The 13,417-nt window shown below is 48.7% G+C and overlaps 1 protein-coding gene across 1 annotated transcript; it reads left to right on the top strand.

Moving 5' to 3' along the window:
• Window positions 1–149: 149 nt before the first annotated feature.
• TNNT1 (troponin T1, slow skeletal type) lies at window positions 150–9,906 on the top strand (the record flags this gene model as incomplete). The annotated part of the gene is made up of 11 exons (XM_049902370.1): window positions 150–177; window positions 842–871; window positions 2,012–2,033; window positions 2,895–2,958; window positions 3,285–3,401; window positions 3,628–3,705; window positions 5,684–5,797; window positions 6,054–6,163; window positions 8,462–8,552; window positions 8,659–8,699; window positions 9,729–9,906. Coding segments are annotated over 11 exons (741 nt in total), but the record flags the coding sequence as incomplete, so codon positions are not given.
• Window positions 9,907–13,417: the final 3,511 nt, after the last annotated feature.

Consider the following 13,417-nt stretch of genomic DNA (forward strand, 5'->3'; position numbering starts at 1 on the left):
TGGCCCCTAGGTCTTAACAGGATGTCGGACACCGAAGAGCAGGAATATGAAGAGTGAGTGATGCTAGCGGGAGGGGTGAGGGGTTTGGAGACGTGGAGGGCTTCTCTCCCCCTCCCCCTCCCCCATTTGACTCTCCCTTCTCTCTCCCTCACCCGGTCCTCAGGGAGCAGCAGGAAGGTGAGTACAGAAGGGGTTGACCTCGGGGTGGGGACACCCAGACGTATCTTAGCCAATGAGAGGGAGGGAACGGGGGGGGGGGAGGGTGGACCCTCCTCGGCCCCATGCCAACTTCGCCGGTATACAGCCAGTGGAAAAGCCCGGTTCACCTCTCGGTCCTCCTTTCAGCCGAATCTGGAGCCTGGAGCCCTGGCCTCTGGCCTTCTGCTCTGCTCTTCCCCCACCTCTCACCCCCGTCGCAACTTAAAGCCCTTCCGCCTCAGAAACGAGAGTAACAGCATTTTGGTGTGGCAAAATACAGAGGCTCAGCATTTGGGGTGTTAGATTTTGGGGGGTTAAAATTGGAATACCTGAATATGGGGTGTCAGAATTTTGAAGTATCAGGAATTGGGGAGTTCAGGGTTTGGGAATATCAGAATCCGAGGGTAAGAGAATTTGGCGTCTTAGAACCTGGTGTCTCAAGATTTGAGGGTCCTATAATCCGGGAATATCAGAAATTGGGGTCTCAGAATCTGGAGATAAGAGGATTTGCTGGTGTCAGAAACGAGGGACACTAACTGGGTGGTCAGAATCTGGGGATATTGGGTCTTTTAACCTGGGCACCTTGGGACTCTGGGACCCCTGAACCCCTAACGCCTCCTCTTCTCTCTCCTCACCCTTGCAGAAGAAGAGGCTGCCGAGGAGGAGGAAGAAGGTGAGGTCTTGGATCCCGCAGGTCCGGAGCTGGAAGCGGGTCCAAGGATCCAAGGGTTGGGTGGGGGTGGGGTCGCTGGAGGCCAGGGGCAGCGGCTGGGCTGGGGAGGGGGCACTCCCGAGGGCCTCGGCTCCAGTCCCTTTAACAGCCTCTCCCCTCTCTCCCTTCTCTCCCCCTCCTGCATCCGGGCGTGGCCGCTCCTGCCCCCTCTCCCCCTTCCCTCGCACCCCAAATCCTCGCTTCTCCTCCTGCCCCCTCCCCAGCCCCCGAGGAGCCGGAGCCGGTGGCCGAGCAAGGTAACCTTGACCGCTTCGCTTCCTGAGACCGATTTCGGGGGCCCGGGGAGACCCCCGATATCATCGGGCCCTGACCCCCAAGATGCGTTCTCTCCACTCCCCCTCCGCCCCCCCCCCCCCGCACCCGCCCTAGACCCGGTCCTTTAAGCCACTGAGAGCACCAGCGCCCTCTTGTGGCCACGAAGGGAAATAGCCTGGCAGTGGCTTTAACCCTTTCCCTTCCTTCTTAAAGGGACCGACACCCAAGCCTTCTTCCCCAGTCTGGAGGAATATTTATAGAAGGGTTGGATGTTTGCGGAGAGACGCCACCCCATTCCCCCTCATCTTCGCCCCTGACTCTGTCTGTTATATTTGTCCCCCATATACATTCAAAGGTTGGGGCCTGTATTCTAGGGTTGCAAAAGAGTCAAGAACTAGGAGAAGAAATTCCTGTTTCCTGAGAGGGGAAGGGGTTGGGACCAAAACCTCTGGGTCCTTGGAGGAAGAGAGAGCTTGGGGTCCTACATTGTTAAGTTATTCATGGAGGTGGGCAGGCCCTCTGGGTATAGAGGGAGGAGGGTCTGGGGTTTTGTACTCCTGAGTTCCCAGAAGGGAGGGGGGAGATCCCCACACCAGTTCTGAATGTATATCTGATGCGTGTGACCCTCTTTTTCCTTGATGACCACCCTGGCTTCCCTTCTTCCCTTTCCTCCCCCCCCCCCTTCCTGAGAGGGACAGGAAGAGGACAATGCACTCCTGGGGGCCGAGGCTTGGGGAATTTCCTTTCCTGGGCATGTCAGGCCCAGCCCCCACAGTGAAATCCTGCTAATTATCTCTTTGTATCCCCCCATGCCACCCACACCAGAAGAGGAGCGCCCCAAGCCCAGGTGAGATCCTACGGGGCGTTCCAGACCCTGTCCTCCTTAGTATTCCCCCCACCTCCGCCGCCAGAGACCCAGTGAGAGAAAGCACAGAAGGAGAGTGGGGGAATCAGAAGAAAGGAAAGGACAGTCAGCAATTCCTTCTTTCACCCAAGAAAGAACTTCCCTCTGCATTTGGCAAGGCAGAGCCTGTCTTCTCTATTGGTGGAACTGACCCAGATGCAGTGACTGATAGAGCAGGGAGCCCTGGGCACCAGAGCTGCACAGAAGTCTTTACATTTTCCCTAGGCAATCAAGGAAGACAGGAAGGTGGTGGCGCCTGAGTCCTGAGGGAAGAGGCATTTATTAACTGAAGGAGGTAGAAAGAGCACTCTAGGCAGAGAGAGGGGTGTGCACAGAATCTGCTGGTTGGATATAGTCTGGTCTTTTCAGGGAACCGAAGCAGACACTGGTCATTTTGAGACGAGGATCCTAAGTTAGGCTGGCCAGCGGAGGCCGTGAAAGCTCATCAAGGCACATACATAACTTAAAATTTTTAGTAGCCACATTAAAAAAAAGTAAGACAAAAGAGGTAAAATAAATTTTAATAGTATATTTTATTCAACCCATTGTATCCAAAATTTTATCATTTCAATGTGTAATCAAAATAAAAATCATTAAGGAGATATTTTACTTTTGTTTTTAGTAGTAAGCCTTTGGAATTTGTTGTTATATTCCACTTAGAGCCCATCTCAATTCGAATGAACCACATTTCGGGGGCTCAGGAGCCTCACGTGGCTAGTGGCTACCATGTTGGACAGTGCCGCCCTATAGTCTGGTCAGGGAAGTCAGACAACTCACGATCCTTCTCTCTTTCTACCTACCCAGTCGTCCTGTGGTGCCCCCATTGATCCCCCCAAAGATCCCAGAAGGAGAACGCGTCGACTTCGATGTAAGTAGTAGATATCCCAACCCCAGGGGCTGACGCTAACCCACATGGTGCCTTTGTGCAAATTAGGACGCTTAACTTCTTTCCTTCAGAAGAGCTTCAGGGTATTTCATTAGGGTCAGAATAAGACGCTTTACCGCCACCTGCTGGCAGTAAATGTTATTATAGTAAACGTACAAACCCGTCGATTCTTGCTGTGAATAGCTCCCCCTAGCGCACACGACAGGGTAGCTGACGTGTCTGAGAGAAAAGCTAAGAGGCTTTTGCCTTCCCGGGGGTCTTGCAGTACTGCTCCGGGAATCACAGGGCTCCCACCCTCTGTTCTGCAGGACATCCACCGGAAGCGCATGGAGAAAGACCTGCTCGAGCTGCAGACACTCATCGACGTGCATTTTGAGCAGAGGAAGAAAGAGGAAGAGGAGCTCATTGGGCTGAAGGAGCGCATTGTGAGTCAGGGGGAGTTGGGGATCCCCCAGATTCTTTCCTCACCTCGCGTTCATTTCTTAGGTCTAGGGAGTTACGAAGAATGGTGTGTAGAACTGTAGCCGAGAGAATTTCGGAAATGTTCTGAAGTCGGTCGCCACACTCAAACCCACTTACCTCCACTCTTAACCCACTCTGGGGAGTATAAGGTGAGGTCCCTGCACCCCCTCACTCTTCTCCCTTCCTCAGGAGCGGCGGCGGGCTGAGAGAGCTGAGCAACAGCGCTTCAGAACAGAGAAGGAGCGGGAGCGTCAGGCCAAGTTGGCGGTGAGTGCCTCCCTTGCAACTTCCTAGGAGCCCAAATGCTACTACTTTAGCTGCTTGCTCTATTTTCTATTTGTGAATTTCTCTGTGATCTGGAGAAAGTCCTCTTTCTGTCTCTTCCTCATTCTGTATTACGAAGAGACATAAATCCCAATCCCAATGCGTTAAGCAAAAAAAAAAAGTACTGGCTCATAGAACTAAAAGTCTAGGACTTGCTTGTTTCAGGCATGGTTGGATCCAGGAACTCAAACGAGATCACAAAGACCCAGCTTTTCTCTTCCCAGTCCTCTGTTCATCTTTCTCTGGACACTAGGGTGACTAACTTGTTCTGGTTTGCCCTGGATTTTCCTGACTTTGGCACTGAAAATCCCATATCCCAGTATGGTTGGTCACCCTGCTGGATTACCCCCATTCTCAGGCTTTCCTCTTGGGGATAGCAAGATGGCAGCCAACAGCTCTGGCCCAATCTCTTTTTTTTTTTTTAATAATATTTTATTGTGTTTAAGGTGATAGCTTACACAGCAAATTAGGTTCGCATTTAATAATTTCTACACAAATTATTCATTGATATTGGTTACATTTTTCACAGTGTTTCATCATTCATTCCGTTCTGGCTGTACATTTCCAGTACTCCAGTTTTCCTGCCCCCTTACAATCTCATTTTTGCTTTAGAGTAATTTTCGACCATTTGCCTGTTATAGATGATTTTTAAAAGGTGCTTATTACTCACAGGTGATATTCTTTACTTTGTTAGCCAATCACTAGGCTAATCACTGGCTAGTTGAGGGAGTGTGTTTAGAATGCTTTGATTGGTTAAGATCTTGGAAACATGGTCTACCTTGGTGTCAAGGAGTGGGGCTCCCATTCAAACCACTTTTAAGGACTAGGAGTAGGGTGTTGTGGTAGGTATCTTAATGGTCCCCCCCCCCCAACCAAAGATATCCATGTCCTTATCCCCAGAATCTGCCAGTATGGTAGCCTACATGGCAAAAGAGACTACACAGATGGAATTAAGTGAAGGATCTTGAGAAGGGCAGATTATCCTGGTGGGCTAAGTGTAATCACAATGGTCCTTATAAGAAGGAGGCGGGAAGGGCAAAGTCAGAGAGAGATTTGAAGAGGCTCATTGCTGGCTTTAAAAGTGGAGGAAGGGGTCACAAGTCTAGGAATGCAGGTGGCCTCTAGAAGCTGAAAATGGCAAGGATTCTCTTCTAGAGTCTCCAAAAAGATCACAGCCCTCCTGACACCTTGCTTTTATCCCATAGGACCCATTTCTGATTTCCGACCTCTAGAACTACAGAATAATAAATATGAGTTGTTTTAAGTCACTACACTTGGAAATTACAATAGCAATAGAAAACTAATATAGGTGGGGAGTGCTGGACATATGAAGAACCATTGTACTGACTCACCACCCTACGGGTGAGGAGTTTGGCCTAAGCAAGCCACTATTTCTGAAACTTCTAATGCAGACTTTCTGGAACATCGTAATGTCTTTGCTTAGACATTCTAGGCTCAAGGTCATGAGTCTCTTTAGTGCCCCAAGCCTCCCTCCATCACCTGTTACCCTCCTTGACCCTCTGTGCACAGTCCTTCTCAGCTCATAGATGGGAGACCTAGGCCCAGAGACACTGAGTGACTCAACTGAGGTCACACAACAAAGTTCACCATTGGCCATTTCAGACTAGAAGGACGTGGAAGGTAAGGGTAACCCCCCACCCTACTCCTACATCTTAATTTTTGCTGAGAGGGATATTAAGGCCCAGAAAGGGGAAGGGACTTGCAGGAGGTCACCCAGTCTGGTGAAAGAGCCAGACCGGGAACTCCTACATCTTTGCCTGTTCCAGTAGGTTCCAATATTGGCCTTACTTTTGGGCACCGGCTGTCAGCATTGCATTGAGCCCCCCTCCCACACCACCATCCCAGGCCCCCTGCCCCTCAGTCCCAGGGGACCTCGGGATTAACCCGTTTCTTCCCACAGGAGGAGAAGATGCGAAAGGAAGAAGAAGAAGCCAAGAAGCGGGCTGAGGATGATGCTAAAAAGAAGAAGGTTCTGTCCAACATGGGGGCCCATTTTGGGGGTTACCTGGTCAAGGTGAGTGCAGCCAGCTGGGATCTGAAGTCTAGGTTCCCAGGGTGCTAGGGGGTTGAGGGAACAGAGTTCTGGTTTCTGAAGGATGGAAGAACAGGCTGGGGCCTGAGCTCCCAGGTCTGAGGGATGAGTAGGCTGGGGGCTGGACTCCTGGGTCTGAGACAGGAGGGGCTGAGAATGAAGACTCCGTGATCCTGAGGTTGGGAGCGATCTGGAGGTTTCATCCTCCAGGTTCAAGATGTCCCCTCCCAATCCTCAGGCTGAACAAAAGCGGGGTAAGCGCCAGACGGGGCGGGAGATGAAACAACGGATCCTGTCTGAGCGTAAAAAGCCTCTGAACATCGACCACATGGGCGAGGAGCAGCTCCGGTAGGTGGGGTGGGGGCTCATGGCCTGAGTGGCTGTCATGTGATACAGGGAGATAAGGGACCAGCACCCCAGGCATCCACAACACTGCAGAACACACCCAGACCTGGATTGACAGAAGCCCAAGGTCTAAGTCATGGGTGCTGTGTGACTTTGGGCAGTTGGCTTCCCATCTCTGGGCCTTTGTTGTTTCTTCTGTGCAAAGTGTCACTGAACTAACCAGTGGCTACGGAGTCGACTCTGACTCATGGCGCCCCCATGTGTGTCTGAGTAAAACTGTGCTTCTCAGAGTTTCCCATAGAGAAAGTGGAGCCCAGGAAAGTGACATAATGTGCCTAAGGTCACAGCTAGTAAGTGGTGGCTTCAGAGCACAGTGTCCCTGTCCCCTCTGGAGTGGTCAAAGGTACTGACTTCATGAGTCATGTCCCAGGCAGGCCAGAGAATGTCAAGATGAAGATGAGGCCCCTGAAGGAGTGACTCTCAGCAGCCTTCCCTCTTGTAACTTACCATGAGATACAGGCTGTCTTAGTCATGGGGAGGGGGGCAAACTGAGATGTGAAGGGGAAGATAGAGTCCTGCTGAAAAATTCTTGCCATGTCCTAAAAGATGGGGCCTGTCCTGAGTCTCCACGGGGCATCATTAGGTCAGAAACATCTCCTAAGTTTGGGTGAGTCATATTGTCTGGCTTCCCCCCATATCACCTGCCAGATCCTACAGGCCACAGCCCCAAAAAGTGGGTTCTAGAGTCAATGACAAGGAGCTCTGGTGGTACAATGGTTAAGCACTCAGCTGCTAACCAAAAGGTTGGTGATTAGAACACACCCGGCAGCTCCACAGTAGCAATGCCTGACCATCTGCTTTCCATAAAAAGATTACAGCCACGAAAATCCTAGGGGAATTTATATCCTGTAACACATGGGATTACTATGAGTTGGGATTGACTCGGCAGCACCCAACAGCAATAAGAACAGTATCGGTGACAGAGTCCTTGGGTGGTGCAAACAGTGGGCACGCATGGCTGCCTTGGAAGAAAGGGCTGGCAATCTACTTCTGGAAAATCACCCATCGAAAGCCTTACGGAGCACAGTTCTACTCTGACACACGTGGGGTCACCATGAGTTGGAATAGACTCGACAACTGGTTAAGTGTTTTGCTTCTTTCTTTTCTTTTTTTCCTATGAACCATCACACACACACACTCATAATTTGTGTCTTATAAGGTTTTTTGAGGATCTCGAGTTACTTAAATTTTATTTATTTATTAGAAAAACTAGAGTCATATGAGGGCTCTAAGTTTTTAAATGAAGTACATCATAGAGGAGAGGGTATTTGAAACCCATTAGCTGGCAAGAAAACAAGGAACGCTGGGTAATAATAAAATGAACAGTAACAACCAGCTTCATTGCGTGTTAACTATGTGCCAGGTAGTTTATATGCATTATCTCCTCCCCACATCTTATCAGTTAAGATTAAGTTTGGATGGTAATAACTGAGGTCTGACTATAGCAGCCTAAAACACAGGGGTTTAGTTTCTTACATAGAAGAAATCTGAAGATAGGTAATCTGTGGCAGCTCTACAAAATCATCAGAGCCAGACTTCGATTTTTCTGCTCTACCACTTTTAGTCTAGTAGTAAAGTCTGCAAGTTTACCTCATGGCCCAATGTGGCTGCTGAAGCTCCAGCCAACGTGTTCAATATCCAAGTAGCGGAAAAGAAATGGCAAAGGAAGAGCCACAAAGACTTTCCTAAAAGTCCCATCCAATGACCTACTTTCATTCCACTCGTCACCCCTACCTGCAAGGGAGAATGGGCAGTACAGTTTTACAACTGGGCATATTACACAAGGTTCTGTTTCTAAGAAAGAATGGGAGAAGAGATATTGGGTAGGCAATGAACCATCACTTTCATAATTTTATTTGTTGATTTTTAATAGAAGGATCCTAGGGGAAGTCGCTTGGTCATAGTCTACAAACCAGAGAATGGCAGAGCTGGGATTTGAACCCAGGGACCCCTGACTCCAAAGCCTGGGCTCTTAACCATGATATCACCCTGCCTTGGGGAAATGTCAAACCTCCATTCTGGGTATGAAGAAAGTGGGCATAGATTTAAAAACCCTTTGTTTCAAGTCACTTTGCATATTTGGCCTAAAATATTAACAAAATGGCACCAGTAATGCTGAACTCAGTCTTGCTGTGTGGCTTCAGGCAGTCCCCTCAACCTCTCTGGGCCCATGTCCCTCACTATCCATGGATCCAGATCATGGCCTGTCTCCCCCTCATCACAGCCCTTTTGCCCTGCCAGGGAAAAGGCTCAGGAGTTGTCTGACTGGATCCACCAGTTGGAGTCTGAGAAGTTTGACCTGATGGCAAAGCTGAAGCAGCAGAAATATGAGGTGAGGCCCATTTCTGCAGAAGGCCAGGCTGGGTGGGCTGGACCAGTGAGAGTGCGTGGGCCTGTCTCCTGCTGGCCATTCTGGCATTTACCTTCTGCCTCCACAGATCAATGTGCTCTACAACCGCATCAGCCACGCTCAGAAGTTGTAAGTCAGAGCTGGGCTCTGAGCCCATCCCACCTTCCCCTGCTCATCCCCCAAGACCCTCCTTCTGATTCTTAGGACTTCCTCTTCCCCATCTCTCCCTCCCTCCCCTCCATCCCTCCCTCCCTCCCTCCTCTCCATCCCTCCCTCCCTCCCTCCCTCCTCTCCATCCCCTCTCTTCTCCTCCTCCCTCTCCTTCCTCTCTCTTTCTCCCTCCTTCTCCCCCTTTGTCTTTCTCTTGTATCTCTCTTTTGTCACTGTCTTCCTCCCCCTCTCTTCTCCTGTCGCCTTTCTTTGACTCTCTGGCAGTCTCTCCCTCTGTCTCTCCTTGTATCTCCGTCTTTGTAAATGCTTTCACCTCTGTCTCTCTCCCTTTGTCTTTATCTGTTCCTCTAGTTCTGCAGATCTCTCTCTCTATATGTCTCAGGTCTCTCTCTCTCTGATTGTTCGTGCTTGTCTCTTCCTCCTTCTATATCTCCCTAAGTCAATCTCTGTTTCCCTGTCTCTCTCTCTGTCTCTCCCTCCCTCCTGCTCTCCGTTTGTCTGTCTGGCTCCATCAGTCTCTCCCTATACGGGGGTGATCTCTTCTGAATATTTGCATCTGTTTCTTCCTCTCTCTGTGATTCAGTCTCTCTGTCTCTGGCCTCTCCTCTCTCTCCTCCCCTTCTCATTTTCTGTCTCTTTCATCCTGGCCTCCCCAGCCCCTCTTGCATGTTACCCATCCTTAGACCACCGACTCTTTCCTTCCCCATCCCCTGTACTCATAAACATTTATCAGCACCTGCCTGAACACCCAGCAGTCACTCACAAGTATCAACTCCTGCCTGTCAATGAGGCCCTTGAACATTGACCACCTCACCGCCATCTGTGACCCTGAATGAGAGGATGGTTGAACGCATTTGCCCATCATTTGCTCTGGGCCAGAAGAATGGATATTTGGGGGGGGGGGTAGATTTTTTTAATTGAGGGATTGGGGCTATCCTGAGAGATTGGGGAGGCCCTTCCTTCCTGAAACCCCTTCTTCTCCTACAGCCGGAAGGGGGCAGGGAAGGGCCGCCTGGGAGGCCGCTGGAAGTGAGGACGCCAGGACAGTGGCCTACCTTGGCACACCTGGGAGCCATCAGTGGTTGTCCCATTTGTAGCTCAGAATAAATGCTCCCCCCTGCAGGCATCTGTGGAGTTCTTTGATGTTATTATTATTAATATGAACATGGTCTCAAGGTTGTTGTTTCTAGCTGCTGTTAAGTTAGCTCTGACTCATGGCTACCCCATGTACAACAGAGCAAAACGTTGCTCAGTCTTATGCCATCTTCACCATCGTTGGTGTGCTTGAGTTCATTGTTGCAGCCACTGTGTATTTCGAGTGCCTTCTAACCTAGGGGACTCATCTTCCAGCACTATATCAGACAATATTCTGTTGTGATCCATAGGGCTTTCATGGGCTGATTTTTGGAAGTAGATTGCCAGGCCTTTCTTCCTAGTCTGTCTTAGTCTAGAAGCTCCCCTGAAACCTGTCCACTATGGGTGACCCTGCTAGTATTTGAAATACTGGTGGCATAGCTTCCAGCATTGTAGCAACACACAAGCCACCATGGTATGACAAACTGACAGATGTGTAGTGGTATATCTTGTTGTTAGTTGCTGTCAAACCGATTCTGTTAACTGCCCATAATTGCAAAGGAGGCTGGTATTTGACTGGTTCTTTACCTGGGTACATTGTTACTCCAAGTGAAATCAGGGTTCTATTATTGCAGAAGGGGAGAATAGTTATGAGAAGCAATTAGCAGTGTCTGCCACAGTCCACCCGTTTGGCTACTCAATCCCCATAGGTAGATTCCACATACGGAACACACTCACCCCCTCTCAAGGACAATAACCCAGGCTCTTGGAGTCAGACCAGTCCTGTCACGCAGGCTTGGGTGTGTCTCCAGGTGGTGTTAAAAGAAAAACAAAACCCACTGCCATCCAGTCAATTCCAACTCACAGGGACCCTAAAGGACAGAGTAGAACTACCCTGTAGGGTTTCCAAGGAGCACCTCATGGATTTGAACTGTCGACCTTTTGGTTAGCAGCTGTAGCTCTTAACCACTACACCACCAGGTGGTCTGGCATCCCATAAATACAAAGACAAGGTGTCTAGGAATCGCTGGGTGGCTCAAACTGTTAAGGCCTGGACTGCTAGCTGAAAGATTGGTGGTTCCAACCCACCTAGAGGCACCTCAGAAGACATGACTGGTGATCTGCTTCCAAAGGGTCACAGCCATTGAAAACCCTCTGGAGCACAGTTCTACTCTGCAGACATGGGGTCATCAGGAGTTGGAACTGACTTGATGGCAACTAACAAGACAGCGTCTCTCACTAATAAATCCACAGTGGTAGAGAAGAAACAGGGAAACTTCAACAAAAACTTCCATATGGTAAAGGGGAGAGAGGAAACCACACAGCAGTTATTGGGCAGGAAAAGGAAAAATTGTGCTAACAAATCTGGCTGTCTTAGTCGTCTAGTGCTGCCATGACAGAAATACCACAAGTGGATGGCTTTAACAAAGAAAGTTTATTTTCTCACAGTATAGTAGGCTAAAAGTCCAAATTCAGGGTATCAGCTCCAGGGGAAGGCTTTCTCTCTCTGTCTCCTCTGGAGGAAGGTCCTTGTCCTCAGTCTTCCCATGGTCGAGGAGCTTCTCAGGTGTGGGGACCCCGGGTCCAAAGGATGTGCTCTGCTCCTGGTACTGCTTTCGTGGTGGTATGAGGTCCCCAACTCTGCTTGCTTCCCTTTCCTTTTATCTCTTGAGAGATAAAAGGTGGTGCAGGCCACACCCCAGGAAAACTCCCTTTACCTTGGATCAGGGAGGTGACCTGGGTGAGGGTGGTGTTACAATCCCACCCTAATCCTCTCAGCATAAAATTACAATCACAAAATGGAGGACAGCCACACAATACTGGGAATCATGGCCTAACCAAATTGAAGCACACATTTTTGGGGGGACATAATTCAATCCATGACGCTGGCAAACCCCAGTTCTCCATGGTGGGATAAAGTCCCTTGTCTGTAAATTAGTGAGGCCCCTGAGGCCATATTCAAAAGAGGCGTCTTCCTTATCCATGATCTCTGTGTTCATATCTGAGGATGGAATGCCATTTGGAGGAAGGATTAACAATTTCCAGGAGTCCCTGGGTGGTGCTAATAAACAGTTAAAACACTCGCTTCTAATAGAAAGGTTGGAAGTTAGAGTCCACCCAGATGTGCCTACAAAGAAAGACCTGGCAACCTTCTTCCAACAAAAAAATTAGCCTTTGAAAACCCTATGGAGCACAGTTCTACTCTGACACACGTGGGGTTGCCATAAGCAGGAATTGACTAGGTGACAACTTTTTTTTTTTTTTTTAATTTTAAAACCCCTTCCCTGTTGGTGTGAGTTTCAGACTCAGGGAGTATTTTAGTGTTTTGTTAGTCAAAAGCAGCCCAGACACAAAATATAGTTACTTGTTAAACTTAAAAGGTTCCTTTGTGCAAATAGCCCTTCCAAGGATGGTTCTAAAATAACAGGAATCAGAACTGGCTTCTAGTATTTTTACCCCTGTCCCCACTTGACACTTTCCTGAATGCTCTCAGTTCTCCTCCCCTTTATTAGAATCATCTTTATGATGCAGACTAATGTCTGTTTTTCTGCAGTTGCAAGAGAAGAGGGAACATTTTCTTCTTGTCTTTCTGAGGTTCTTTTCGTTAGCAGTGAGGGAGGAGGACCTGAAGTTCCAAGGTTAAGCATCAGAATTCCACTACAGGCACTGAGAGAAAACAGCAGGCCTGAGAAGTTAACGGCTTTCATTATAGAAAAGGAAAGGGCACAACAGAATTTTACCAAGTGGAATATGAAGGTCCAGGTACACAGCCAACATCTTCCTATCAGATACTTTATGTCCATCATCACAACAACTCTAGGTAGGAGAGAGAAAGAGACGGGACCCAACTCACAGGGCTGGGAAGTAGCAGAAACAAGATTTAAACCCAGGATCGTTTAATCCAGAGCTGGAATTCTTAACCATTCTAGTAGACCTTGGGTGGTGTATGTGCTTTAGGCTGCTAGCCTAAAGGTTGGTGGTTTGAACCCATCTAGCAGAGTGTGGAAGAAAGCCCTGGCAATCTGCTTCTGGAAAGATTATAGCCAAGAAAACCCTATGGAGCACAGTTCTGCTCTGTAACACCATGAGTTGAAATTGACTGAACAGCAACGCTTTGTTTTTTGTAGTAGAATATACTTTTTCGGAGAGGTTAAAGTCTAAAGATAGCAGTCAATGCAAAGATTGGTAATAGAGCCTATAGTGTTAAGGTTCATTGTGTTGGTTCAGCCCAAACCAAAAACCAAACCCATTGCTGTTGAGTGGATTCTGACTCAACGACCCTATAGGACAGAGTAGAACTGCTCCAGTGGGTTTCCAAGGCTGTAAATCTTTATGAAAGCAGACTGTTTCATCTTTCTCCCACAGAGGAGACGGTGGGTTTGAACCGTCATCTTTCTCTTAACAGTCGAGCTCTTAACCACTGCACCACCAGGGTTCCTTTTGTAGGCTGGGCAGATACCCCAAATTGTGGCTCTGGCAAATAAACAACCACAGTCATAAAAATAAACATTGACATGTTTACACAAGCACAAAGAAACACAAGCACACATAAACAACATACACTCAACCATAGGCACAATCACAAATATACACAATTATGT

This window comes from Elephas maximus, chromosome 11 (genome assembly GCF_024166365.1).
Source record: "Elephas maximus indicus isolate mEleMax1 chromosome 11, mEleMax1 primary haplotype, whole genome shotgun sequence".
Lineage (NCBI taxonomy): Eukaryota > Metazoa > Chordata > Mammalia > Proboscidea > Elephantidae > Elephas > Elephas maximus.